The following is a 27681-nucleotide window of genomic DNA, read 5'->3' as shown; positions in this document are numbered from 1 at the left end:
AAAAGACAAAGCACTGCCACATCCCTGTCACTTGACAAGGATTATTGGTCTGTCTATCACTACATGTATTTTCGAAGCACAGTTATACCAACATCCATCAACTATCTACCTTTTGTACTCGCTGCACTCGTCCTTTCCGCACGGACGAATATGTTGACACAGTTGTCACTAACATGTTCATCACTGCCCTTAGTCACACCTTACGCTTGTGTGAATACATGAATGCACTGTGGAATTGATGCAGTGGGCTTCTGAGGATCATTGCGTCGTTATGCCCTCAACATCAAATGTTCGAAGCGCTAACTCGCTAAACGATCTTTCAGTGAATACCTTGCCTAGAGTGAAGTTCAATCTCGAATTTTCTACTTTCGACTCAAATCTCCCCTCCTCTTCTTTCTCTTCCCTGTCCCAAATTTTTCATCTGCCTAGGTCGATCCAAACCTCATGCTAGTCAAGAGTCGCCCCTCATTTCGTGCCTTTGCCCAACCTTATCCTTGCACATTGACCCAGCTGTCTTCTTACAAACTAGTCCCATCTCTCACATCCTAGATCTTTCATTCTCTCATGCTATCGCCATGCCTCTCGCATCGAACCTATCTTTTGGAGCTCGACTGAAACTCAGCGAGGAGGAAGATGTGGAGAAACCGGCTCACCAACCTCAAAGTCAACAGCATCTACCGTGCTTCGCACATCAAGCCCTAGATTCAGATTTCTATCCCTCAGGTCAGTGAATGATGGTCTTAGCAATTGATGCTGACAACCATAGACTGGTGTGCACCCCTTATGAAAACCCCGCCCCCAGGTGTAATAGAATCTTGGAAGGATGACGAGATCTCCGATGGTGATTCGGATGTCGAAGAACATGGCACGGTAGGGAGATCGAGAACACTGGCCCTTGTCTCTACGGCATAACTGAAGCTGCATTAGGCAAAGCAACCCTCCGTCGAACCCAAGCGTGCCCCCAAGACCAACGGCAAAGAACGCCGAGGACTCAATGATAAGCGGACCAAGATCACTGGCGGACGGCCAGCTGTCTCAAAGATGGTCACGGCAGACCTCGATTCCGAAGACGAATTGATTGTTCGCATGAAAGAAGCTCGATACCTGGAAAAGGACATTGCACAGGCTCTGATTGACCGTGGTTACACGGCATACAACCCCAAGACCATAGGGACGCGTTGGAGGCGCCTCAAGGTCGCGCTACAACGTCGACAGGATGAACGTTTGGATGATGATTTGTCCGACTGGCATGATGATGATGTATGTGACCGGACAAATTCACCTTGGGATATCATTGACATTGCTAGGATGATGTCTTGATTCGGGCAGTCGAGAAGGCTAATGCTGCTATCACGCAATCCCGTGCCGAACTCGAGATCCGAAAGTGGCGAATGGTGGCAGACTTCATGAAGAAAGAAAAGGTTAGCAAATTACTTCCGAGGGCTAGGTTAAAGGTATGCTCAGCTAATGCCGCCGTCGTCGTCTGGACAGGCTGTCGTCAATTTCTCCAGCAATGCTTGTCGCAAGCGCTTTGAAGATCTGATTCTTGGATGTGAAAAGCCAACTCCGGAATCTATTCCAAATCCTTCCCCCGAGATTCTTAAGCGCATCGAATCTCGAAGACATAAGCAGAGGATGATTGACGAAGCTCACACGCTGGCAACGGTGGAACAGACAAATGAGGCAGTGATCGGATGGGGTTCAATGCAGCAACACCATTTCTAGAGCGTTGACATATGGCAGAGATCGCATTCTTTATCGCTAGCCAGTTGATACGCTCGGTGAGTCATAGACGCTATGATGAATCGAGGATTGAATGCGAAGGTGATCCAGAGAGGCGAAATCCACAAAGTCTGAGCTGCCTGCATGGATGGCATGGAGATTCCCCAGAGCGGAAGTGAGCGGCCAAAGAGATGTGCTCACATCCTTATCTGGCATTTCTTTTGCATATTTCCGAGATGCAGCATCACTTTTGTATCTTAGGTAGCCTCACTCATGTAGGCAACATAGAGTGACTGATTTTGATATCAGGCACGTGTTGACGCGTCACAGCGAAACGCGTCAGGCGACGCGGTCAAGTGACAACAGGCAGAGTTCGTAGTCACGGGATTCAGACATTTCCCAACCAGTCAGATTCAACTACAGTCATCAACAAATCAGCTTTGCTCGAGTTCTATCTGATTGGGATTCTAACAATTGTCCCCTTAGTGCTGCAAGGCAACGGACTCGTCTGCAGGGATGCCTGCGAAAGGCTACACAGCCTATTGCTGCCCAAACAATGATTCGCCGGTGAGTCCGCCAAGTCACCCTAGCCGCCTGCGGTCCTTGCTGTATATCAATCCATCACCGACTTGTTTCCCTTTTCTCCTCTTCTTCACGCACGAGCCGGCAAACTTTCATCGCGGCGTCCAAGTCTCTGTCTTTGCAGATACTTGTACTCCGTCAAGTCCTTCTGTGTGGTATTCCGACATCGGTGTGCTTCATCTCGTGGAGGTGAAGCTGTCGGTCGAGGGTGTCATTCGGAAGACTTCGCAGCTCCCCATCACATGGTCCTTTTGTGAATCAAGCGTCACACTCTCAGAAAAACCTACCACGCTCTCTACTTATCACACAGGTTCCTCTGCCGATCGCTACCTCTCTCCTTCACCCTCCGTTCGTTGATACTGGAATTGGACAATACTTAATGCGTGTCTTGGGCGACATGTTTAAACGATCATTCAGCACCCGCGATGGTCGCATCGTCAAACCAAAGACCATGAAGAACACATATCCCGAACATGTGAAGAGGAAGTTGCAAGACAGCGTTGAGGGTTTGCCAGTGGCCAGGTCAGTACTCGTCGCTGTGTCGTACTGTTTGTCCCTTGCGCCTTACTGACTCACATCAGTACTCTAACGAGCCCGATCGTGACACTGGTCGTCGGCAAGGAACAGCGTCTTTTCGCTGCCCACGAAGATGTCCTCTGTCATTCAACCTACTTCGCTGCTGCCTTGAAAGGCAAGTTCCTAGATGACAGCTCGAAGAAGGTTGAGCTGCCTGATGAAGAACCGGAAATATTGTCCTGCGTTCTCGAGTTCCTCTACAAGGGTGACTACTATCCCCGCCTGTTGCACAACAAGCGCCGAAACACTTGGGATCTCGAGGATGCTCAGGACTCGAAAAATGGTGGTCGCGGAAACAGTGAGTCGACAATGTACATTTCTGGTGCTGGTGGTCCCGTTCTTCGTGACACCGTTGTGTATTGCGCAGCCGAGAAGTACGGCTTGGACGAGTTGAAGCGATTGGCTCTTCGGAAACAAGGACTTCAATCCGGCATCCAAGTCGACGTGATCTTGCGATCGGCCCGGTACGCGTACCAACACACTCCAGACACAGAGTCACGTCTCCGCGCTCATTACCTAGCTCTCATCATTCGAAGTCGCAAGACTTTCAAGAGGAGCGGTACCATGCAGATGGAAATGGAGGAAGGGGGCAAATTGTTTTTCGATCTATTTGTGGCAATGTGCAATCATATCGATGACATTGTCGAGATCAGGTAAGATTGATTTCGATAACAAATTGTGACTTTTATCTTTTTCGAAGCAACATTGAGGGATGCGATTGCGGTTGCATGAGCAAACAGCTTACACCAGACCTGTTACAGCAACAGCCGGTCTCCCAAGGTCATCTAAAGAATGACACGACCACATCAGAACGACAGCCAGGAGCGAAATTGTGAGGTAGGAAAGTATGTTGACCAGAGATTGTTGGAATCTTCAACGAGTCTCTGGATAGCGTCACTGCTTGGATAGCAGACACAACTCCACTTCGACTCGAGGTCGGCCGACACAGTTACTACTGGTTCTTCGAAACCCTACTCTTTCTAATGGCCCATTTTTGGCGCAATCGGCTTTCCACTCTTTCATTATTTTCGGAAGGAGGAAAACAATGAACCCACATAGTGTGCGACTACAACTCGCAGCTCATTTGTATTAATTGGTTTCTCGACATTACGTCAACATTTGCCCATATGGCACTGCTATTTTCAACCTGATCTGAGATTGGGGAGAATACCTCTGATGATTCAGACTAGAGAATGAGAGATTCGGCCACCTCATGACTTTTGCTTTTTTTCCCCGAGAATGAGAATGACCATGGAGAAATCCACCGGACTGCTTTCTGTAGGCTCTTGTGATGACTGGCACGAGACGCGGACCCAAGTTTCCGGTGCATGTCCGGTGGACATCATCCTCAATCAGCCAAGCCGCAGCTGGAGTCCTGACGACCTTGTGTATACGTACCTACCCATGGTTGTGCAAGCCAGGACCAGTTTGACTTCAGGTACGCTTCCTTAGTCATGAACATGGCAGTGGAGCAATGACAATGTCCAAGTTACTACTCCGTAATATAGTTGACCTCGGTTCGAGATCTCAATCTCGCAACTGAGACGATGAGGCGCTGTGCCCCTCCTGTGCCCCTCATGCGCCGAGGCAATCCAGAAGCCAGAGGGGCAGGCTTCCCCGGGCACCCCACTCCCCAAATTTGTACAACACTACTCCGTACTCTGTAGCTACCTTACCTAAGGGAGTAGGTAGGTTAGGTACTCAGGTGGGTACCTTGGTAGGTTCGTGGCCCCTAAGATCCCTAACGCTTAATGCCATTCACTTCATCAAGGTCCACGCACGCCTGGGGAGATCTCGGATCTTCAACCGTTTCGGACGGCAATAATGAATGCCTGTTGTTATACGAGAAGTACTAGACTTGGGGTTTCCTCTCAGGTGGCCAGAATCACAGCTGCTTCCCCATCCTCGGCTTCTGAACATCCTGGTCGTTCCCCGTACTTGGGCTTCGATACACTCCACATTCCATCTGCCCGCCCTCCTCTCTTCAACTTTTATTGGCCTTAGAACGCCTCAGTACTGCCCTGACTTTTCTCCACGCTGCGGTTACAAGCGTCATGTCAGATATCCTGACTCGGACAATTGCCCTCGGATTCGCGATGGCCTGACCTGCTGGCCATGCCTGTACTCCTATACCGGCACCTACTCAGTGTGATCGATGCACACGATGATGACCCCTCTTTGTTTACTCACCATTCATGCGTGGACTGGTCATGCTGTCTGACCTGTACCACGCTCTCGACCGTGTGAGGCCGTGGCACTTTCTCTCGGGCCTCAAACACTAAAATCCTCTCCTCCTCGATCCTTCTTCACCAGCCCCTCTTCTATCCTGCCTCACTCCTCGTCCATCTGTACCGTCGACCTACCTGTCTACCAAAAAAAAGTTGTTCCCCTCGCCATGTCTGACCCCGCTCCAACATTTGATATCCCCAAGGAGGGCTGGGGTGCTGTAGTGGTAAGTAGCATTCACGGCCACAGAGTGTATCTCACTGACTCTATGTGTAGAAGAATGAAGGACCCGACTTTTATGTCGAAGTCGAAAAGGTGCCTGTGCCAGAAGTTGGTATGCCAATACCCATATACTCATACTGGTGTAACATATTTACTAACAGTCACTCTCCACAGGCCCCGAGGATGTGCTGATCAGATTGAACGCGACCGGCCTCTGCCTGAGTGACGTCCATTTCATGCTGAACGACTGGGGAATGCCCAAGATGTCGGAGTTGGGAGTCAAGTGCGCTGGTCACGAAGGTGCTGGTGTCATTGTCAAGGTCGGAGAAAAAGTCAAGAGCTACAAGGTTGGTCAGCGGGCCGGCATTAAGCCAATTCTCGATACATGCCATACTTGCGAATATTGCCGGACTGGCAATGAGACCTTCTGTCTCGGGGCCATTTACACAGGTGGTCATGCCGATGGTGAGTCGAGCACACATGCCAAATTCGGTCCTGGGTAGTGGCTGACCCTCTACAGGCTCATACAAGCAGTATATCATTTCACCTGAGCGTTATACCACTGTAAGTCATCCACACATTCAGGCTTCTACATAAAGGCGATTTACTAATTTGGCCGTCATAGATTATCCCGGATGTAAGTTTCTTGATATCGTGATGCCTACCTCTGTGCTGAATCCTCTCTAGGGAGTGTCAGATTATGTTGCTGGACCCGTCATGTGCTCGGCTTCAACAACTTACACCGCCCTTAAGAGATCAGGACTGAAGCCCGGAGACTGGGCTGTCTTCCCTGGTGGCGGTGGTGGAGTGGGTATTCAGGGTGTTCAATTGGCCGATGCCATGGGCTTCCGACCCGTCGTGGTTGATACAGGCAAAGAGCGAGAACAACTCTGCAAGTCTCTTGGAGCCGAGCACTTTGTCGACTTCAAAGAGGTGGAAGACCCAGTCAAGACGGTCGTCGAATTGACCGAGGGTGGAGCTCATGGAGTGTTCGTAACTGGTGAGCAGCTTCCTCCAACATGAAACTGCATAGTCCCTCACTGACGTCAAACAGCTGTTCAGGCATATCCAATTGCGCTGGGATATCTTGGTGCTCGTGCTCAAGCCAAAGTTGTTTGGTATGTGGAAATAGAAACACCCTTCCTACTGCCTAGGGGAGGACTAACGGGGATCTAGTATCGGCATTCCCCCAGCCGGCAAGTACAACATCGACTTGGCTCCTGCATCACTCGTCTTCCGCGGCCAGTCAATCCAAGGGTCCCTTGTCAGCCCGTTGAGCGATATTGACGAAACCCTTGAATTTGCCAGACGAGGTATGTCATTCAGATCAACGACATGGTTGTTTGACCAGAAGCTTGACCAACTGACATCGCCACAGGTAAACTGCGTCTGGAGCCCACCGTCGTAGGCTTGAGCAAATTCAACGAGTCGGTGCAGAAATTGAAGAATGGACAGGTCGCAGGGTAAGTGATCGAACAAGGCAACATCGTCCTGGCTTTTCCGCGCTGATATGTTTAGACGCATTGTGGTTGACTTCAACCTCCCGTGAGACATGCCTGGAATGGGCGATCCGCAGGAAGAGGTTGTCGCAAAGTTCAATAGATTCATGCGTATCTCCGAGCGACTAACCAGTCTGGACATATGATGATACCTTTTGTTCAGCGCCAGGTGTTGGCAATGGCTGGATGGAGCATGGCGCTCGTGTCTGTGCAGCGGGTACTTATTTGCATGACATTCGTCCTCGCGTAGAGCCACCAGCGTGTGGTCAGATGAACCTGTCGGCTTTCAATGAAAACACCTTTGAACTGCTGCCTTTTGCATCCTCTGTCTACTTCTTCATCCCCAGTGGCTCGTTGGTGATAGCCTTGCAAACCTGAGACGCCGGCAAGCGACCAATCAGAGCCATAGTGGAGCCATCTCGAAATAGATACACCAATCATCGCCTTTGTTACGCGCTCGCAATCCTTGGCTTTGATGCAACAACTTCGACTCTTCTTTTCCCATTCTTCGTCCATCCTCCAGCCTCCAGCGTCTTCTCCCTGGTACAACCAACGCCCTTCTGTTCCAATTGGCGCCAGCTGTGTGATCAATCTCAATGTCTTGCCTCCTCTACTATCTTGGGCTGATAAACGCTCGCCAAGTTACTTGTTCTCCCAAAGATCCGCCATTGGTTCGCGAGCCCAAAGTCGGTATGTACCTCATGCTGCGTTGGTCTGCCTCGCCGGTCTCTTGCTGGCCTCGACTTTCAGAAGCGAGTCATCTCTTGTCTTCCCCAGTATGTCTTGGTCAATACTTCCTGCTTGTCTGTCTCTTGCTTCTTTTCATCTCTTATCCAAGCCATTTGCTTGTCCCCTCTTTTCTTTGCTTGCGTCTCCTCTTCACCTCAACAATCCCATCCTCTCGTGCCTTGGACATTCGAGCTCAGCAGCAGGTCTGCCTCCGACGACGTGTTGCCAGTCCCTCAATAAGATAGCCTGCTGCGGCCGAATCCATCATCATGGCCTCCCAACCCGTCCAAGGCTTCTCTCTCTTCCCCGCTGCCGTGCCCAAGATCTCCATTCCCAACCCTCAGAATCACAAAAGAACGCCGAGTCTGCACAGAGTGAGCATGGTGACTCCGGCGGATAGCGCTCTGTCGCCTAATGGCGAATCTATCATGATCAAAATCGAAGAACAACCGCCCATACCACAGTTCCCCAGCCACATGCAAGACTCGAGGAATAGTTCTCGAACACCATCGCCAGATGACATTGGTCTAGCAGTGACGACTTCCTCTCCGATTGATGGCAAGACTCCGGCTACTGGTTCAGGTCAAGTCGTGACATCGGTTGCCGCCGTCAAGTACACACCGTCCATCTATCAATCATCTTCGCCGCAGCCATCATTCAACGCAGCCACAGGTTCTGCAAGTAATCTGATCCAGAACGCTGCTCCCATGTCAACTACCAAGAGCCCGTTAGGCACCGACCCCTCGCCCATCGTTCCAATTCGATCCATATTCCCCACCTATAACCCATCCACCCTCCCACAGCTAAATCATGCTCCAAAGAGACCAACCCCTGCTCAGTTGGCGAGCAGTCTATCGTTCGGGGCGTCGAGGGACGATTACAGAACAAGCCTTGCTGTGCCCATGTTGTCACAAGCCCCGAAGAGCACTCCAGGTAGCGTGTTCAACTTTCCCATGGACACACTCAGTGTCAACGGGACAACGCGGATCTCGAATCATCGAGAGCTTGAGAAATTATGGCAAGCATCGCACGGGGCAGAACCAGAAGCGAGGATTAGTACATTTGACCTCGAAATGGCTAGAATCGACGAGGCAACGTTTGTCATTGGAGCTCATCCCTCTCTGCCATTTTACACTTTGCAAACATACGACACCAACGAAATCGCTGTCTCCAAAACCAATCCTCGAAAGTCGACGCAAACCCACGATGTCGTTCTTTGCCCATTAGAACCGAATTCTCGCCGCCTGCCACCAAATGATGGTCTGGTGGCTTTTATCTTCCCCAAACTCGCTGCAATGCTAGCTATTAATCAATCGGCAGCCCTGGCTTTAGAGCACAATCTTGCTCCCACAGATCGAGACGACGTTGAAGCCAAAGCAGTACGTCGTGCTGCAAAGCAAGAGGCGTGCTCTCTCCGATTTAACGCACGGGGAGGTTTCTACGAGCTAGAACATCCCGCTATTGGTCGAGGAGCTATGGGTGGTGATTTCGCCACCGCCTCGCCAGTAGTCACGTCTCCCACTACTATCAGGAGTATGACGGGAAAACCCGTCCTCCACATTACCGTCACGACAGAAAGCCCCCTACCCATAATTACAGTCAGCGACCCTAATGCTGTACGTCGAACTGGTGGCATGCCAGCGCCTCTACCATTCACAAGCATGTCGCCAGTCACGTCACCTCCTCCATCTGCAGGACTTGCACTACGCCGTCTTAGCACTGTCCCTCAAACCGACTCTCCCTCTTCCGATGGACAAAATTTGGCAAGTTTGGATCTCACAACGGAGACACTCCACCTCGATGCCAATGCAATCCTCGAGCTCATGCCCTCGCTATTCAGCATCGACTGCATAGTCACAGCCATTCTAGCTGTTGCCGTAGCTGACGCAAAAACCAATTCTACGTTGGGTGCCATGGACATATGGAAACCAAGGCCTGCCCCTCCCAGCCGATTAGGCACAATACCCCCATCACGGTTCGGAAATGGTCCCAGTACAACACGACCTGGCAGTGTGCGTAGCTACGCTGGAAGCACATTCTATGCCACGATTGCGGAGCGGGAGGAGGCAGAGGAAGAAGCCCGGCTCATGAGACGGATACATGAGAGCGACGTACGCAACGCCAATGGCCGTGCCAAAGCCAAGGGTAAAGACAAGGGGAAATCAAGAACATGGTTTGGGCGAAAACAAGCGTCAATGGACTCGACCACAGACGGGGAGACGGAAGCGGAGGCGGAAACCGACTTTGAGAAGTCCACGTCAAAGTCAACCAGATCGAAAAGGGGTAGAAAGAAGGAAAAGAACAAGAAGAAAAAGGTGCTCATGACTGAGTTTGATCTAGAAAAGCTAGGTCATTATCAATCCGGTGATCGAAAAGGACAGGAATTACCGCCACTAACGAGGAATGTTCTTGGTTTATTGGTCATGGGTCTACGGCTGGTGGTCTGGCTATTGAGCATGCTGGTTCAATTTTTGGCATGGTTGCTTGTCACTGGGACTAGGTGCTTTACAAGTGAGAAGTTCTAGCTGGGAATTGGATTATGAGGGATGGATGAGCTTGGGTAATAAGCCACGGTATGAAGTCCCAGGCGTCATGGACTATGAACGGTCAGTACATGATCTGGATACATATAAGGCATACAGCGGTTGATCTGTGCCTGGATGGCATGGCTAGCTCGATCTCGATCTAACATTGCCTCTGCTGCAGTCTTCCTGCATGTCACGAGGTCCAATTGATTGTTTGTACAGACACGCGTGAAAAGCAGACGCGGACGCGTGGCATCACATGTGGCTCCTTTTTTCAAGATGCAGTTTATTTTGAACGATATTCTTTCTCCTGGCAACAATATTCATCCTAGTCTTCCTCAAATTCAACAGAATTGAAGAAGCCTTGAGATACTTGATTCACACGTCTCTCCACACTCTTCTCGAATCTCGATCGTTATGTCGATGTCACACACCGCCCTTTTATCTGCCCCAGATCCCTCGGGCCCCGATCTGAAAAGCGATCGAGGCCAACTTCGCCATCGTTGTGGGCTGTGTTCTAAGACCGGTGTCAAACTATTGAGGTGCTCAGCCTGCCATGCAGTTCGGTACTGCAGCCGAGATCACCAGAGCGAACATCGTTCACAGCACAAATCAAGCTGTCGTAACATCAAGAGGCTCCGTGCTGACCTCGACAAAAGAGACCAAGCGATCCGGAATCCCACTGCTGGTTCTCCAATCCAAACCAATGCCTTTGAAACCCATGTCGGTCGTTTCACGGAGTTTGATCACACCGATGATTACATGTCAGTACGAATGTCGTTGTTAGATGCTCTTCGGAGACAGGCGACATTGGACGGTGTTTCGGAAGCTCTTGAACACCTGCAGGATATGCTCCGTCTCGACAGAAGCGATGAATTCTGGCTACGCGATCTCGCACCACCACTGATGCTGCAGCTTGACAAGGACCAAGAATGTTATGACTTTCTCAAGTGGTGGTTGATGGTGAACCCAAAGGATGACGAGGGTGCCCATGACTGGGTCAAGGACCCACCATTTCTCAACATCAAAGATGCCAGCGTTCTAGAAGACGTCAAATACATCAGCGCCGAGTCTGTGGATGTCCACCATCTTGCTGCAGTCGTGTTGCTCAAGATGAAGCTTCTTGTCGATCTAGTCAACATCAGGCTTACCCGCCGTGTTCTCAAGGGTCGTCTTCCGACTGAAGTCCTGGGTATCATTGCGTACCATGCGGTCAGAAGCCCGATCAGTTGCAAGTGGGTGAACAAGAACGAGTGTGACCTCATCGACATACAGCAAACATTACAGATGCAGATCAAGATCCTTGCAATGATCACCATGCGTTGCAATCGAGCCTTTCCGCATCTGATCTTCGAGGTTAACCGACACGTGTCGACACCGCTGGACGACAACCACCCTCTGCTTTTCTTTGAGGAAATGGTATCGTTAGTGCAACATAGCTACCCAGCTTGGTGGCAGCATGATGGTGTATTGGAGCTACTCCAGTCTGCAAGACAAACCGCAAGCAAGGTATTGGACGATGAGATCGAGAGTATGACGCTGTCGCGATCTCCTTATCTGAAAACCAATCAGGGAACCAGACGCAAAGACGAATATCTTCTGTTTCTTGCTAGTTGCCACCGACTTTGGTATTATTTAGATGCCGTTGTTGAGGATGTTGTCAGTTTGAACACCGAGGAGGAAGCCGTCAGCTCGAAAAAGTTTTACTCTTCTGATGCGGAGAGAGAAAAATTGAGGGTCTGGCTAAATCGCTCGGGGTCACTGAGTTCAGTCTCTCAGAGCGATGACAGCAATATCAACAGCAACTCTGTCTAAGGGTGCTAGGGGTGCTACGTGGGAGTGGAAGAAGATTTGAGGCCGTTGGCATCGTGATCCTGGAGATGGATGAACACCCTTATTGCTGAATACAGGCACGTGTGTCGTATTTCAGTTTCAAGGAAAACTGACAGATGGACATCATCGCGGGCTAAGATTTTGCAAACGAACTGGTTGGACAACAAGATGGTGGTTTCGCTGAAAAGGGGACGTCAAGATTCGTATCAATCGTACCCATCACCTCGATGTGAAGAGCTGGAGTGAACGAAATGGCACATGAACAGCTGGAAATCATGAGGATAGAGCTCTCATAGAACCCAACTTTCTCAAAAACCTTTATGCTCTTCATTCTCGTAAGAGATGTTGTTTCCATGTCATAAATTCAAGGCTTGCTCTGTATCTGACTTGGTGCCGCTTGTGTGAAAGTCACTTAAGGCTGTTATAGTGAGTATCAAACGAAAGGTGAATGTCCGAGATCTGCTCGCAAACCATTCCAACATTTGGGTTTTCCTTGGTTAGTATTGTTCTTCAATTGTTCTCATTGAGGTAGAATCATTTTACTGTCAAATTTTTTCTGCCCGCCATCGAGACCCCCTTGATATCATCATATGCTTCTACACAGTTTCTTCCAAACCTTTCATTCGCCTAGTTCACTCACTCACACATCAGAAGTCACTGAAACATCGAGCACAATGGATCCGATATCAGACTCACATCATCCTATTCGGAATCATCCTAATCGTCGCGAAACCACCAAAGCACAGGATGATCTACTCGAACATCTAGAGTCCGAAATGAAGACCCTAGCTCTCGAGGCGCAGACAATCATCTCACAAGAAAGTCGTGCCACTCAACTGAAGCTAACGACCGAAACAAGACAGCTGTTCAACAACTACAAACAATTCGGTTCCATGGCACGTCTCAAAGTTGGCCTTGACAAGTTCCTCTCTCAAGGTGACGAGGATGGGAAGATACAGTTCACCAGGCGGACACCTGATCTGAAATCCCATATCCCCCAACAACAAGAAGACGACGACGACGATGACGACGAAACATACAAACCCGAAATTCCTCATTACGGAGCTACATTCATGCTCGATCTCACCTCCAATGACGACAAACCCTTCCAAGCACCAACCAAATCCACCCCCATCAACCCTCTCCTCACTGTCGATCCCGACTCATCCCCCTACATCACCACCCTCCCATGGGACCCCATCGCCACACAAATCACATGGACACGGTTCCAGAGCTGGCAACGCGGAAGAGGAAACGGAAGCGGCGGACTGAAAATGATCAATAAAATCCTCAGCATCGTCGACCACGAATGTCGCGAACGACTCTTCCACCACGTCTGTACTTATGGTCCCTCTCCCGTCTTTCGAGCCGGTATCGTCGCCCGCGCCCGCACCAACTACGGGACCATGTTCGAAACCGCGAACGAGAATTACCTGGGTCTGACGCCAGAGTCGAGGACCTTTCTAAGAGATGTCTACGACAAGCACTCTGATCTTAATTCGGCCGAGACGCGTCTCTTGGCGAGAGTTTGCCGGATTGGAAGAGACAGTGTGGATTTGTGGTGGGAACATCTCGCGACGGAGAGGAAGCCATTTGCGGCGATGAAGATCTTTGTCATGGCGAGAGAAATTGAGAAGGGGAGGAGGGCTAAGGAGAGAGAACAGAAGCAGCAGGGTGGTATGGGAGGAGGAGAGAAGAAGGCAGAAAACAGGAACTGAAATCGTGTTTTTGCAAATAAAAGACCATTCAAAACAAGGACAACATTAGATAGAGGCCAATCACCTACTTATCCTGCAGGCCATGGACATGATCATGGTACTAATAATCAGGTACACCGAGATTCTCAAGCTGTCTTATTATTTTCTTGTGCCCATTTCCTCTGACAGCCTAAGCCAAACACAACCCTTCCATCTAAAGTAGAGCCACCGCTCCAAAAACACCCACCGCCATAGCAAAAACGCCTTTGATCTTGTCATTTGCAGCAGCACCCGTGAAAGTGGAATAAGTCGTAGTCGACGTAGTCCTCGATGGCGTCTCGGTCGCCGTGGTCTCTGGCTCAGTAGTGATGGATTCACTGGTCGAGCTAGGGGAGGTGTTGGAACTGGACTCGTCGGATGACCCAGTCGTGGTGGTTGAGGATGATTCCGGCACACTCGTAGTCGATGTCACTGTACCTGGAGCTGCGGTGGTGCTGTCTGCGTTGGTGGGTGCGGCAGTCTGTCCGTCAGTTTGGGATGGTGGTTCGGAAGCATCGTCGCCGCCATCGCCGGTTGGAGTTGATGCTGGTGGATTATCGCCGCTGGGTTCTGTGGTGCTTCCACCGCCGCTTCCGCCAGCGAGATTTGGACAGAGAATTTTGCCGGCGCTGATGACGACTACAAAAGAGAGGATCTTGTCAGTGTTGATTTGGTATGAAGGAAAGGCTGTTGCATACTAGCAATGTCTTCAGCGCTGCATGCAGCTGGAATGGTGACGGCAATGGCGTTGAGGAACGCGGTTGATGAGCAGACACAATTTGTGTCATTGGCGGGACATCCTGATGCGGTCACAGCAGTGGATACTGGATCACGCTGTAAAAGAGTGAACGAGTGAGTTAAACCCAAGCATTGAATCCCTGAGTTCGGAGGTGAAACTTACAGCACACGCTGGTAGAGCATTAAGATCCTGGGCAGTGACAGTCGCCACGCCAGAAAGTAGAGCAGCTGCTACAGTGAGCTTTTGAGTCAACATGGTGATGGCGATTTTCTCGAGGTAGCGTATAGGAGGTAGATGAGTGTACAAGAGACGGTAAAACACAATGTAAGAAGAGAAAACAAGCTTTCAAGGACACGATTTATGAAGATTGGCCAACATTCCCAGACATGTATGTAAACATGGGACACGTTGCTTCCAGGCAACGGTGGAATTGGAATGTGGTTCGGAAAAGAGAAGAGATATGGATGATCTCCATGTGAGGAATGCGGACTGTACATGCATTTTGAACATTGTTGTAGCGTATCCACCTACCTGATACCTACCTGGATATTTACATGGAGAGTTGGATTCCCATTTGAAACAGTTCTGATAGAATATCGTTAGGATCGAGCAGAGTGAAAGGGTTGATGTACGCTCTTCGGTATAGTTGCCTTCGCGAAGCCTGCGGGTGAAAGTCGGTTCATCCGACATATCATGGCGCATGAACAGAACACCAGATGACCTCCTTGAGGTGTAATGTAAATCATAAGGTGAATGGTGATTTTGTCGATCCCTCCCTTGAGAAACGAAGTCATCCCCTTCCTCATCCATCTTGATGCCAAGATTGTATGACACGTGACCTGTCTATTCAGGATATTTCTGCCAAGGCGGTGAGGGCGATATAGGGGTCTTGGCTACACAATCTAATCAGATACGATAAGATCTCGGCTTCTGTGATTGTCATTCGATTCAAATCATCAGCATCATTATCACCCTCGTCGACCATCTCATCTGGGTCGTCCACTCTCTCTGGCTCTCCTTCATGCCGCAGCCACCATTGTGGCCATGGACGAGTCGTTACGCACCCAGTTAGCACAGCTCTTTCGTCTCTCCCTCAACTCCTCCGATGACCTTGTCCACCTTCTCGAACACGGCCCTCCGACCTCGGGACTCGACCCTAACCTCATTCGAAGAATCATTCAAGCGATATTATGGCATCGCTCATTTCTACCGACATATTACGCCGTGGTGTTGTTCATAGTGACTGCCTTCTTCACTTACGAATTATATAAGAGCCATACCAGACGATGGAGGGCAAAGAGGAAAGATCAAGGCCTGACACAAGATATCTCGTTGAACACTTCGACGACAGTATCCTCGTCCTCCTCGAGTAGCACATTGCTTGGAATTAGCACTCCTCCACAGAAGGATGATTCGACATCGGAGATCACACCACTGCTTTCAGAGATAAACTCCCTTCCACGACGACCAAGTCTGTCAGATCGAGTCAAGGCGTTCCTCCAATATCAACCTCGGCCTATCTACGCGTTGACCTCCCGAGTCAATGTCCTACCAAACAATGCAACGACAATTTCCATCGTTATGTTTGCAACCATTAACCTCTTCTATCTCTTCTATCGCACGCCTTTGTCCACAGAAGTCATATTTGTGCTCGCTGATCGAGCTGGACTCTTGTTTGTCATCAACCTGCCTATCCTCTACATTCTTGCAGCAAAGACGAACCAACCGATCAAATTCTTGACTCGACGTTCATATGAAGGTCTGAACTTGTTCCATCGTCGACTTGGAGAATGGCTGATAATATTCTCCGTCATTCACTTTGTGGGTATGTTGATGGTGTTCAACAATATTTTCCGACCCCTAGGATATACATTCCTTCGGTACATCTCTTCACCAACTGTGTATCTCGGCCTTCTCGCGATTGCATCGTATATGGTCATATATGTTACAAGTACAGGATGGTTTCGACATATGTATTACGAGGCCTTTCTCGGATTACATATTGTATTTCAATTCGCGGCTCTGGTATTTCTTTTTTTCCACTATCCTACGGCCAAACCATATGTTGTAGCGACAGTGTCCATTTGGGCCGTGGACAGAATCCTGTGGCGCAGCATGTTGTCGAATCGGAAATTCGTTGCCACGTTGGAGGTTGCACCAGATGAAAAGACAACCTTGATTCATTGCGAGATCGACATGCACAAGAAACTTCTCGGTACCCGAATAGGCTTACACCATGGATGGCAACCGGGCCAGCACGTCTTCCTAACCATTCCATCAATTGGTTGGAAACATCGGTTCCAGACCCACCCATTCACCATCGCGTCTCCTGCTCCACCACAACGAACACACGTCGACTCGTGGCCTTTACAATTAGTGATTCGATCAATCGACGGTTTCTCTCTCGATCTGTTAAACTATGCTCATCACCACCAACATTGCGAGGTAATCCTTGAAGGACCACACGGCGGGGTCGAAGCACTAGAAGCAGCCCACGATGCCGACAGGGTGTGTTTCATCGCCGGTGGAAGTGGGATCGCCGTAACCAACCCCCTAGCGTGGGACCACCAAGTCCACCCGCACCAACAATCCAATGCGATCACTGACCTGAGAACCGTCTACCGCGACGGACAGAAACATGCCCCCACTGTGATTGAGTGCGGATCAGTAGTCGACAACGAGAAATTTAGCCATTTTTGGGTTCGTCAGGACCCCCGCCATTCCAAATGGATATCTCTAGTCCCTAAGATCAGCGCGGTACGAGGAGCTGGACTCCGCGAAGGCTTTGATACGAAACCCATTCCAAACGAAGAAGAGGAAGAAAACACCGTCACTACTAGTCTCATAACCCACACTTTCGATACACGGCGAGCGGGTCCTGATGGTGGCCGACCAGATATGAAGACCGAAGTGTGGAACTGGGTGACCTCGCCGTCGAGTTCAGCTCCTGCAGCAGCTACGCCCGGAGACTCAGAATCCGAAACATCCTCCCTCGCGTCAACAAGACCCTCAGCTCGCACTCTACAAGAACGCATGAAAGATAAGATCTGCATTGTCGTGTCCGGCCCTGACGGTTTGGTACGCGATGTCAACAATGTCGCCACCCAACTCGTCCGTGAAGGCTGGGATATTGAGGTCTGGGTCGAGAAGTTTGGCTGGTAATCTCGAGACCTAAGACGAGCACGAGAGTCGTTTGATGGTCGTGCCAATTACGAAGTCATGGGATGACGTTTGCATTTGGATGGCGTTGGGAACATTGGAACATTGGAACATTTATACATTTATACATAAACATATACGAGGGTGACATATACATAGATCCGTGTATACGAAGGATTCTTTGATATTCTTCACAGAATATCCATGGGCCATGAAGAGGTGTGCTGTCACGTGATATTTCCTCACATCAGGTGCCCACCAGACGAGTAATCACATCTTCCAAGGGGATGAAAGCCTGACATCGACTCGTAACTACTTTGCGAAGAATCTGTAACTCTGTTCTACAAAGCCACCCAACTCTCAAGAGTTCTACTCGCGAGTATTGGTCCAAGGGACAGACCCCCTGGTGGAGTCATTCCCGCCATGGCCTATGCCGCGCCTCGACGATGGCATCATTTCTGCCAAGCCCGACTGGTAAGGTCTGAGATGAATCAGTGTCAAAACCCACTTCGGCGACCTCGGGGACCTTCTCTTTGGTAGGCTTCATCAATATCTACTGAAATGTAAGCCAGGCGACCATCATTGTTCTCATATCTTCGTTTAATAATAAAAGGGGCACGCTCCTGGTGAAGGAAATCGACCCTGGGATTGGATCAATATCAGATCCACGTCTTTCCACCACCGATACCATCTCCTCATCTCTTCCAAGAGAGTCACCCACCGGTCAACCTCCATCGCCATGTCTTCGTTAGCCCTGAGCGCCGCCTCTGGCGCAATCTTTGGTTCGGCCCTGACCGCCTCTGGGGTATATTCGCCTTCTGTGATCGTCTCGCAGATGGGCTTGACCAATTTCCACATGCTCAAGTCCTTCCTGGCAGCAAGCGCATGCAGTGCGCTCATCATTGTTGGAGCAAACCGCTCTGGCTATGCCAAATTGCCTGCCCGGACAGATTCGTCGTACGGATGGTTTGCTCGGTATGACGCCAACATCATTGGAGGACTACTTCAGGGTATTGGCATGACCTTGACCGGTGCATGTTCTGGCACGGTTCTTGTTCAGATTGCGCTTGGCATCAATACCGCATTTAATGCTGCCATCGGTTGTGTACTTGGCGGAATAGTGTTCGCAAAGTTCGGTCACCGACTGAAACGAGCGTGCTCGGCCCCATCATCTGCAGTCAGTCAAAAACATACTGTGCAAGACACCACAGGCCTCTCCACGGCGTCGACAATTCTCATATATGAAGTTTTGATTCTCTTCATGATCACTGCTGCACAGTTCCTCGCCCCAACACGAGAATACTGGCTCAGCCCCGTTCTTGGAGGTCTTCTCATCGGCATCGCGCAAGCTACCAATGTCCTTTTCCGAAAACAAACACTCGGGGTGTCCAGTGCCTGGCAAGACGTGGGACGATATTTCTGGAGTTTTATTGAGGGTACCTCTGGACCTGGTCTGTCCAATATCGTTTTCGCAGGTGGGGTGATCACTGGCGCCAAAGTTGTCTCGCAATATATCCCGGTTGTCATTGAGACGGGGCCTGCTGTTTCTCTCACTGCATCGGTGGTAGGAGGTTTCGCAATGATTTTTGGCGCAAGGTTGGCGGGTGGTTGTACTAGTGGGCATGGAATCAGTGGCATGTCGACCATGAGTCTCAGTAGCTTCATCACAGTTGCGAGCATGTTTGGTGGTGGGATAGCCACGGCATTTCTTCTGAAATAGAGAGCCGTTTTGCATGGTTTTACTTGTCAAGATTTTAGCGGCGGAAGATAACGCCTGACATCCTGGACGGTCAAATACTTTGCATCGTCCTAATCGCTCTGAAGGCTGTATCAAATTTTACCAAATTTGTCAAGTATTCCTCCTTTTCATTGAACTCTCGCAAGTGTTGGCGGACTTTCTTCTCGAGGGCAGGTGAGTTTTCAGTATTCTCAAAAATGTCAGCTAAACCACGGTCAAATATATGAAGGGGAGGTCAATTTCAGTATAGGTCCCATATGATGGAGTTGATGAGCACACAACATTCAGCACTTGACAGTGTTTCCTGTCATTGACACGTCGACGCACGACTCTCGCGAGTCATCCGGGTGGTTGCTGTCCCAAAGTCCAGCGAAGAGGACAGTAGGCAAAGTCTGCAAGAGTAGCTCTTTGGGAGCCAAATGCCAGTATCCGGAGGCGACGCCTCGAAACGGCATGTCCTTTGGGGCTAAACCTCCCAGTGGCAGGGATCAAACCCCGACGATCAGAGCCACCGACTGACCTCTCGTGCCTCTTCAGAGACTTTCAAAGACACATTCATGCTGCATGGGAGGCGCACCGCCCTCGAGGGGAAATCAAATGTGCAGCAACTCGATGCACATGCGTGTGTCTAGTTTTCAAAAGTTCCTTCAAGCCAAGGTCGAGTCGCATTTGGTTGATCAGTACAGCCTGATCATCAAAACTCTAGAATCTCGTCGGCGCCACATGTTGCCTTGGCTCGCTTCTTGATTTGAGGTTCCAGCCTTTTATTAGCTCTGGACGGTTGAGACCTCCATCGACTGGCAGGCTACGGGCGGGACTAGCTGCGCCATTCGGCCACTTGCCGACAGATCTCTCTCTTCAATTGGGTCTTATAGGTGATCAAGTCGGCCGAGTAGCTAACACTGTCGTTAATCACCTCTGCTGGCATAGGATACGCCAAACACCCTCATATGCATGCAACATAATAACCAGGTGCCAGACTTTCACAATGCAGATGGAGCATAAACATGACGATCTTCTGTTCGTCCCCAGCCTAACGAGGGTAGGACTCTCCATTGTAGCCTGATGGCCGTTGTGTCGGTTGCAAATCCGCCCCATCTGTGAGGCCTTTGAACTTCATCTTCTCTCTCACGATTCCACTGTTTATTCTTGCCTACGTTATATGCATTTCCCGGTGTTTCACCTCCTAGAAGAAGCCTTCCTGTCAACCATGTCCACTGCTTTCGTTCCAGTTACAGTGGCCTCTATTGGCTCCTCGTACTGATCCTGTCTCCAGAACGAGCCCGAGCCTCGTCTTCCTAACTGTCCAAAGTGCGACAACGCCTGTGTACCACAAGTTGCGAGTTGGACTGTGGAGGTTGGCGACTTTCCATCCTAGCATTCTAGCTTCTAGAAGCAAGCAACAAAATGGCTGTCAACGGGTCACAACAAACCTGCTATTACACCAATGGTGACGTTGCCTCCCCTGACGTTCCATGCTCCGACGGATCGGGCAACAGCTTCTGCTGCAGCAACTCATATCTATGCCTCTCGACTCGCCTTTGCAAGTGGAGAGACGGTCGAGTCTATCGGGGGAGTTGCACGGATGAGGATTGTGAGTTGAACAGAAGCACGGTAGCGTGATTAGCATATACCAACGACTTCATAGGGGTGTCCGGACAATGCCCACAATACTGTTTGAATGGTATGGTCTCTCCCCTTGCGCATGGCCCTTGTTCCAATCATTAAATCGTCATGACAGTCAACCCCGGCAACGGTATTCAATTGTTTCCCTGCGGGAATGAAGACGCATACTGTTGCGGAAGAGACAACCTCAATGACACGTCATGTTGCAACGATCCAGAAGCCTTCTTTGTTACCCTCCCTAATCCCACAACCATTGGACAGATCGTGAGCACAGCTTTTGTTCCTGAGTCTACAACGTTCTCGCCATCAACATCGAGTTCCTCCCCATCTACTACATCGATTGCTTCAGGGTCTGGTGCATCAGCTACCAGGAATGCTTCAATGCCTACAGATACCAACATCTCGAACGGCGGCGACGGCTCCAATGTTGGAGCAATTGCTGGAGGGTCAGTGGGCGGACTAGCCGTCTTGGGAGGTCTGATCTTTGCCGCCTGGTGGCTGTATATCCGAAAACGCAAAGAAACACACAAAAGAGCTGAACTCTACGGGAATTCCATGCAAAGTGGACCAGGGGAACTGGATAGTGGGCAAAGGATGTTTCCACAGGAGATGTATTCTGATTCTCAGCAGGAACTGGATAGTGGTCAAAGGATGTTTCCACAAGAGATGGATTCTGAATCTCAGCGAAGGAAACAAATTGCCCCATACGAGTTACCAGCAACGCGTGAGGAAAAAGGATAAGGGACTTGGTTCAAGAAAGGACGGAAATATTTACCGGCTATGGGAGACGTGTCTGCGAGAAATTGTGACAGAACTATATGGCTGAGAGCTGGATATTCTTAGAAGAATGCCACGGCAGGGGCACATATATGAGCTAAGCAGCATAGATGATAATTTTTGTCACAAGTTATTAGTGGAGATTCTGCCTATTCAAGTTGTATCTGTTTATGAGTGATAGATGTGTTAATTGTAACAGATGCCAATAAGATAGTTTGGGATCTTTTTTGGCATCTTTCGAAGTAAACAAGCCGATTGGATATAGCAAATCCACATCGTCATCGATTGACAGGTTCTTCCATTCACTATCCATTCAATTTCATTGTCCTCAACAAATACTTCAATAAATAAATGAATATACCAAGATGACGGCAAAAGCCAAGCTCAACGTCCAAAACTTCCCACGACCTCCACTATTGGAATTAATCCCCCGACATTTAGTCATCAAATGGGGATCTGCGGTTGTGGCCGACACAAAATCATCGTATTGGGTTCTAGAAACGACGCATCCTCCTAGTACGTCAACTGTTGCATAATTTATTTCCCATTGCACCCTACGGTTATAGCCATACAATCATATAATACAAAGTCGTTCATTAACAAGAAGAGGTATATCTAGCATACTACCTCCCCCGCAACTCCATCTCCGATTCATTCAAACTCACACAAATCCCCAACAAAGCATCACTATGTGAATGGAAAGGACGGGCAACATATTGGCAGCTTACGAACAAAGCCACGGGCGATAAAGTAGGGAATAAGATATGGAGTTATGAGTCGCCAACACCGGCGTTCAAGGATATTAAAGGGTATCTTTCTTTCTACGCTAATGATGTCCCCTGGGAATGTTTTGTCGACGATGAGAAAGTGACGCCTCAGGAAGGTAGGTCTGGTTGTTTCACGAGCATCATGCCTTTTATATATGTGTGAGATGTTACTGATCTAGTATTGTAGGGGACTTTTACGGCGGGTGGGTGACAAGTGAACTGGAGGGGCCCATGAAAGGAGGGCCGGGGACATGGGGTTGGTGATTGTTGGTTGTACCTCAGCATCCAGCACGTCTGCAACGCTCGCCTTCCGAGATACTCATAGTTTGGAGAGAAGTCGCGACACGACATCTAGATATCTAGATACAGACTACTTATGTATCTCGCGAGTCTTTGATATGTCTGTGGGGAAATATATCAGGTTCGCAGCATTCGATTGGCTGTAAAATACAACCCCGCCATAAATGTTGACTTTGGCAGGAGCGGGACACGAGTAATCTTATTGGCTATGATCTGACTACTCTACCAACTTCGACATGGACGTTCCACTGTTGACTTTCTCCGTACCTCTTTCGATGCTGGGGCTCCAACGGTCGAATCAGATACGAGTCGATGTAACGTAGACCATGGGCGATGAGTACCTAGGTTGATGACACACCTTTTCATGGAGCCCTAGTCCTTGTACGCCTTTGGCTACTGGGACCCTCCTCTTATAACTCCCAATCCTCTCTTGGGGATTGTTTGTTTGGTTTCTTGCTTGCTGGTAAGATGGGCGATATGTCTATGCCACAACCCCCACTCGAGACTCTCGAGGTCGTCGACTTGTCTCTGGGGTGGTCGTTCAAACGAACCGACGATGTGGGTTCCAACTCTTGGTCGCCGGTCCGCCGAATTCCTTCGACCGTCCAACAAGATCTCATCGACAACAAGAAGTATGACTGATTACAATAAACGAAAGCCGTGGTTCAAAACACCGACTAACATATTCAGGCTCAAGGACCCTTTCATCGGATTCAACGAGATCAAAGCTGAATGGGTGGGCCTCAAGTCATGGACCTACCGTACTACAATCAACCGCCCGCACATCCCACCAGGGGCTAAAGCGGTACTTGTTTTTGAAGGTCTCGATACATTTGCCCATGTCAAGCTGGGCGGTAAGTCGATCTTGAAGAGTGACAACATGTTTCTTCCTCACCGTGTCGAAGTCACCGAGATCCTGCAGTCTGGAGGCAGCAACTGGGAGCTGGAAATTGAGTTTGAATCAGCATTTCTCAAAGCTCGCGAGATCCGCGACCAGCATCCCAACCACAAGTACATCTGTTTCAATGGAGACTCGGCACGACTGGCTGTGAGAAAGGCACAATATCACTGGGGATGGGACTGGGGACCGCTGCTGGTCTGTGCTGGAATCTGGAGGCCGATCCGGCTGGAGATATACGCGGTACGGATAGCAGACCTGAGAGCGGACGTCGAATTTTCACACGACTACGGCATTGCGACAGTCCAGGCCACTGCCGATATCCAAGGCCACGAAGGCTGCCAGATTCTTGATGCAAAATTCACAGTCCGTCGGGGCGACCAGGTGCTCTGTTCGACCGAGGCCGAGGTCAGCCCGGACGGCAAGGCTTTCGGCAAAATGCAAATTCAAGACCCTGAGCTATGGATGCCCAATGGATACGGGGGTCAGACTTTGTATGAAGTGAGTGTGGCGGTGGTCAACGATGGACTGACCCTACACTCGGAAAGCCGGAGAATCGGATTGCGCAAAGTGGAGCTAGTCCAGGAACACGATTCTCATGGCAAGTCGTTTTACTTCCGCATCAACGGCGTCGACGTCTTCTGCGGCGGTTCATGCTGGATCCCGGCCGACAGTTTCTTGACCAACGTGTCGCGGGCCAGATATCGAGCGTGGCTCGAGCTCATGGTCCCCGCAAATCAAAAGATGATCAGGTGAGTGGTTTCGAGTCGAATACAGCCCTGCCCAACCCAGCCCAGCCCAGCCCGCCCCAGCACAATTTCGCCACGGTTTTCCCATGGGCTACATAAATTGGCGTCTCCGGGGTAAATGGCCCAAAAGATCGCGACACTAACACAACCGAACAGAGTGTGGGGAGGCGGCATTTACGAAGATGACGCATTCTACGAAGCTTGCGACGAACTGGGGATTCTTGTGTGGCAGGACTTTATGTTTGGCTGCGGGAACTACCCCTGTTTTCCCGCCATGCTCGATTCGATCGAAGCGGAAGCCGTGGCTAATGTTCGGCGGATTCGCCATCATCCAAGCCTCGTGATTTTTGCCGGGAACAATGAAGACTACCAGGTGGCTGAATCTGCCCATTTGACCTACGATTATGAGGACAAGGACGAGCAAAATTGGCTGCGGACCGATTTCCCGGCTCGTTTCATCTATGAGTCGCTGTTACCAAGGGTATCGGCCGCCGAGGCCCCGTGGATCCCCTATCACCCTGGTTCGCCCTGGGGTGATGGCAAAATCAGTTCTGATCCCACTGTAGGGGATATGCACCAATGGAACGTGTGGCACGGCACACAAGAAAAGTATCAGATCTTTGACTCTTTAGGAGGGCGCTTCAACTCCGAGTTTGGCATGGAAGCATTCCCACATTTGGCCACGATCAAATCATTTGTCGAGAACGAGGCCGATCTCTACCCACAGAGTCATGTGCTTGATTTTCACAATAAAGCAGATGGTCACGAGCGACGGATCGCCACCTATCTGGTGGAGAATGTGAGGACGGCCACGTCGTTGGAAGCCTATATCCACCTAACTCAACTGATCCAATGCGAAGCCTTGATGTTTGGCTATCGCGGCTGGCGCAAGCAATGGGGTGAAGATAGACATTGTGGTGGGGCTTTGGTGTGGCAATTGAATGATTGCTGGCCAGTAACGAGCTGGTCCATCGTCGACTATTACCTACGGCGGAAGCCGGCATACTACGCCATGGCCAGGGTGCTGGCCCCAGTGGCGATAGGGGTCCGCCGCAGCCATCACGATTGGAGTGTTACACATGCTCGAGAACCTCAGACCCAAGAATGGGAGTTGTGGGTGGTCAGCTCCAAACTGAATGACATTCAAGCAGATGTGGAGGTTAAATTCGTGTCGGTCGAAACAGGTCGAGAGATCAAAGACAAGATCGTCAAGACAGGCATCAAAATTACGGCCAACGGCACAACAGAGGTGCTCAAGGGCTTGATTGACAATGTACACCAAGAGCCCCATATTCTTGCAGCGAGGATCTGGATTGATGGCGAATTAGTGGCTCGAGACACCGACTGGCCACAACCCTTGAAGTATTTGGGATTCCCATCACGGAACGTGCAGGTTAAGGTTCTGGACAACGAGATGCACGTGAAGGTTGAGCGGCCGGTCAAGTGCCTGGTGTTTGAAGAAAGAGAGGGTTGCCATCTCAGCGACAGCGCAATTGATGTGGTTCCCGGCGATGATCAAATCATCCGAGTACGGGGCCTCAAGCCTGGTGATGCTCCTCTGAACTGGACTTACCTGGGGGCTGGGGAACAGTGATGGGGTTTGGCACTGACGCACTCTGGTCAACCGTCAGGCCAGAAAAGGAGACCCGAAGGAGAGTCGACAGGGGTGGATGACGTGAGGATCGACGGATCGAGGATCTGAGGTTAGAAGAGCTAAGAAGGTGCATCGCCTCAGATGATTCTGGCGTGATCTTGATTGCAGGGGAAGGTGTTGCATCAACTCTAGACTTGAACAAGGAGGTGACAAAGTGTCCTAGTGGAAGGTAGTCGCAGCAAACCAGGGCCACTGGGTGGACAAACCCATGGTCTCTAGTAGATATGAAAGATGAGTCCAATCAAAATGACCCTGGAAAGGTCGGTGGGCTACGAATGTGACTGCTTATTGTGATATAACTTGTTTTACGGCGGGTGAGTGGTGCCACACTCGGAGGGAAAGGAAGGATGGTGGAAGGAGTAAATCCTAAAATTATTTGTGAATCAGCATACAGAACTGCAGAAGCAACAGACCATTGTGTTGGAATCAAGCATGCGGAGGAGCAGGGCGGGAAGTCTAGGATGCGTTATTGATGAGCCTGTGAGCTTAGTACGGGACTATGCATCAGGCGAGGTGAGTGAGCCGAGGGGTTGAGCTGCTTGAGGTTGTCCAAAGTAGTATCCTGAGTAAAATAAGTGCCCGGGCAAGCCAGGTTGGCAGAGTATGTAAGAATTGTAGTCTGACTGTACCATATGAGAGAGATGGAATCCAGAGGAGTCAGCAGCCTGACATCTTGTCGGTGTAAGCTGTACAAGGCGTGGGATGGGAGGTCTAACGGGTAATCGTCGGTCATTCGGCAGATGGGGCCGAATTGTCTGCCTGTCTGGATGCAAATCTAAATTCGAATCCTCGAATCCTCGAATCCAGGAATCCAGGGGCGTCTTTGGTGTTTCATGGAGCAGAGGAAAAGACCGAGGTTGGCGTGTTTCTGAATACCCATGAATGACCCCAGACTGTCGAGAGTCCACTGTACGCATGTGCATGCGCTAGGTAGTCGTTACAACTCCATGGCTCCTTGTTCCTGGTCAGTTTTGAGGGGCAGAGCCGATGATGAGGTACTCGTGGACTCATGGATACGCACGCAGAGAATTGTCGAGAGTGTGAATCTGATCTCTGAGGTGCCGGAAATGGTGGGTTATCGAGGGTGCCTGCCGTGCCTGCCGTGCAGAACACGCACTACGTGACTACACAAGGCAAGGGCAAATAATCGGCAGATGGAGCGGATATGGCAGGAGCGAGCGATCAACCCTGGGTCTTGGCCCTTTGAGTTGTCCACTTTCTGGAAGGAGGTTGATTGGAAGCCTTTGAATCTACCGGCACCAACAAGTACCTATGGAGTACAGTAACTCCTCCGTATGCATGCGTAAGGTAAATATATGATAAGTATGTAATAACTCCAGGGAACTTGGTTGATCTGTTGTCCAGGGTGTTGGATCAATCAAATAATTACCCCCTGTGCCTCCGTACACACATGGAAGGGCTCGTTATCGGTAGAATCGCTATCGTGCTAGAAGGATAGCACCTGCCATATACGTACCTTATCCAGGTTGTCGAGGTACGCGTACAGTTCCTTCCAGATTTCCTAGTCCATCAAGATGCTACAAATGCGAGCAATGCCACCAGGCAGGGAATCTGGGCATGCAAATGGAAATCGGCAGCCAGGGTTATTAAGCGAGCATCACCG

The 27681-nt window shown here is 50.1% G+C and overlaps 8 protein-coding genes across 8 annotated transcripts; all 8 read left to right on the top strand.

Annotated features, from left to right (window-relative positions):
• Window positions 1-2221: 2221 nt before the first annotated feature.
• On the top strand, window positions 2222-4094 carry PV10_00802 (uncharacterized protein). The gene is made up of 3 exons (XM_016364917.1): window positions 2222-2826; window positions 2886-3533; window positions 3642-4094. Exons 1-3 carry the CDS (start codon window positions 2684-2686, stop codon window positions 3667-3669), a joined length of 819 nt encoding a protein of 272 aa, XP_016228566.1. The 5' UTR covers window positions 2222-2683; the 3' UTR covers window positions 3670-4094.
• A 1181-nt stretch (window positions 4095-5275) lies between these two features.
• PV10_00801 (uncharacterized protein) lies at window positions 5276-6877 on the top strand (the record flags this gene model as incomplete). Its single annotated transcript, XM_016364916.1, has 10 exons — window positions 5276-5332; window positions 5383-5440; window positions 5503-5793; window positions 5849-5892; window positions 5954-5965; window positions 6016-6328; window positions 6383-6446; window positions 6505-6641; window positions 6707-6791; window positions 6847-6877. 10 exons carry the CDS (start codon window positions 5276-5278, stop codon window positions 6875-6877), a joined length of 1092 nt encoding a protein of 363 aa, XP_016228565.1.
• Window positions 6878-7825: 948 nt separating this feature from the next.
• PV10_00800 (uncharacterized protein) lies at window positions 7826-10190 on the top strand (the record flags this gene model as incomplete). The annotated part of the gene is made up of 1 exon (XM_016364915.1): window positions 7826-10190. The coding sequence occupies one exon, from the start codon at window positions 7826-7828 to the stop codon at window positions 10079-10081; it is 2256 nt and encodes a 751-aa protein (XP_016228564.1). The 3' UTR covers window positions 10082-10190.
• A 308-nt stretch (window positions 10191-10498) lies between these two features.
• On the top strand, window positions 10499-11896 carry PV10_00799 (uncharacterized protein; the record flags this gene model as incomplete). The annotated part of the gene is made up of 1 exon (XM_016364914.1): window positions 10499-11896. The coding sequence occupies one exon, from the start codon at window positions 10499-10501 to the stop codon at window positions 11894-11896; it is 1398 nt and encodes a 465-aa protein (XP_016228563.1).
• A 3450-nt stretch (window positions 11897-15346) lies between these two features.
• PV10_00798 (uncharacterized protein) lies at window positions 15347-17745 on the top strand. The gene has a single exon (XM_016364913.1). The coding sequence runs from the start codon at window positions 15434-15436 to the stop codon at window positions 17549-17551; it is 2118 nt and encodes a 705-aa protein (XP_016228562.1). The 5' UTR covers window positions 15347-15433; the 3' UTR covers window positions 17552-17745.
• A 360-nt stretch (window positions 17746-18105) lies between these two features.
• Window positions 18106-19366, top strand: PV10_00797 (uncharacterized protein). Its single transcript, XM_016364912.1, has one exon. It carries the CDS (start codon window positions 18288-18290, stop codon window positions 19266-19268), a length of 981 nt encoding a protein of 326 aa, XP_016228561.1. The 5' UTR covers window positions 18106-18287; the 3' UTR covers window positions 19269-19366.
• Window positions 19367-21020: 1654 nt separating this feature from the next.
• Window positions 21021-21653, top strand: PV10_00796 (uncharacterized protein; the record flags this gene model as incomplete). Its single annotated transcript, XM_016364911.1, has 1 exon — window positions 21021-21653. One exon carries the CDS (start codon window positions 21021-21023, stop codon window positions 21651-21653), a length of 633 nt encoding a protein of 210 aa, XP_016228560.1.
• Window positions 21654-23134: 1481 nt separating this feature from the next.
• On the top strand, window positions 23135-26295 carry PV10_00795 (uncharacterized protein). The gene is made up of 3 exons (XM_016364910.1): window positions 23135-23388; window positions 23447-24406; window positions 24560-26295. Exons 1-3 carry the CDS (start codon window positions 23225-23227, stop codon window positions 25995-25997), a joined length of 2562 nt encoding a protein of 853 aa, XP_016228559.1. The 5' UTR covers window positions 23135-23224; the 3' UTR covers window positions 25998-26295.
• The last annotated feature ends 1386 nt before the right edge of the window (window positions 26296-27681 follow it).

Source organism: Exophiala mesophila (assembly GCF_000836275.1).
Source record: "Exophiala mesophila strain CBS 40295 unplaced genomic scaffold supercont1.1, whole genome shotgun sequence".
Classification (NCBI taxonomy): Eukaryota; Fungi; Ascomycota; class Eurotiomycetes; order Chaetothyriales; family Herpotrichiellaceae; genus Exophiala; species Exophiala mesophila.
This window is presented reverse-complemented; position numbering and strand designations above follow the sequence as displayed.

What these genes read in the sequence shown, in the direction of transcription:
- PV10_00798 (XM_016364913.1), top strand. Translation starts at nt 15,434, where the DNA reads ATGGACGAGTCGTTACGCACCCAGTTAGCACAGCTCTTTCGTCTCTCC.
- PV10_00802 (XM_016364917.1), top strand. Translation starts at nt 2,684, where the DNA reads ATGCGTGTCTTGGGCGACATGTTTAAACGATCATTCAGCACCCGCGAT. An exon ending in GAGGGTTTGCCAGTGGCCAG is followed by an intron (nt 2,827 to 2,885) that starts GTCAGTACTCGT and finishes GACTCACATCAG; the next exon opens with TACTCTAACGAGCCCGATCG. An exon ending in GATGACATTGTCGAGATCAG is followed by an intron (nt 3,534 to 3,641) that starts GTAAGATTGATT and finishes GACCTGTTACAG; the next exon opens with CAACAGCCGGTCTCCCAAGG.
- PV10_00797 (XM_016364912.1), top strand. Translation starts at nt 18,288, where the DNA reads ATGTCTTCGTTAGCCCTGAGCGCCGCCTCTGGCGCAATCTTTGGTTCG.
- PV10_00795 (XM_016364910.1), top strand. Translation starts at nt 23,225, where the DNA reads ATGGGCGATATGTCTATGCCACAACCCCCACTCGAGACTCTCGAGGTC. An exon ending in GATCTCATCGACAACAAGAA is followed by an intron (nt 23,389 to 23,446) that starts GTATGACTGATT and finishes TAACATATTCAG; the next exon opens with GCTCAAGGACCCTTTCATCG. An exon ending in GCAAATCAAAAGATGATCAG is followed by an intron (nt 24,407 to 24,559) that starts GTGAGTGGTTTC and finishes ACAACCGAACAG; the next exon opens with AGTGTGGGGAGGCGGCATTT.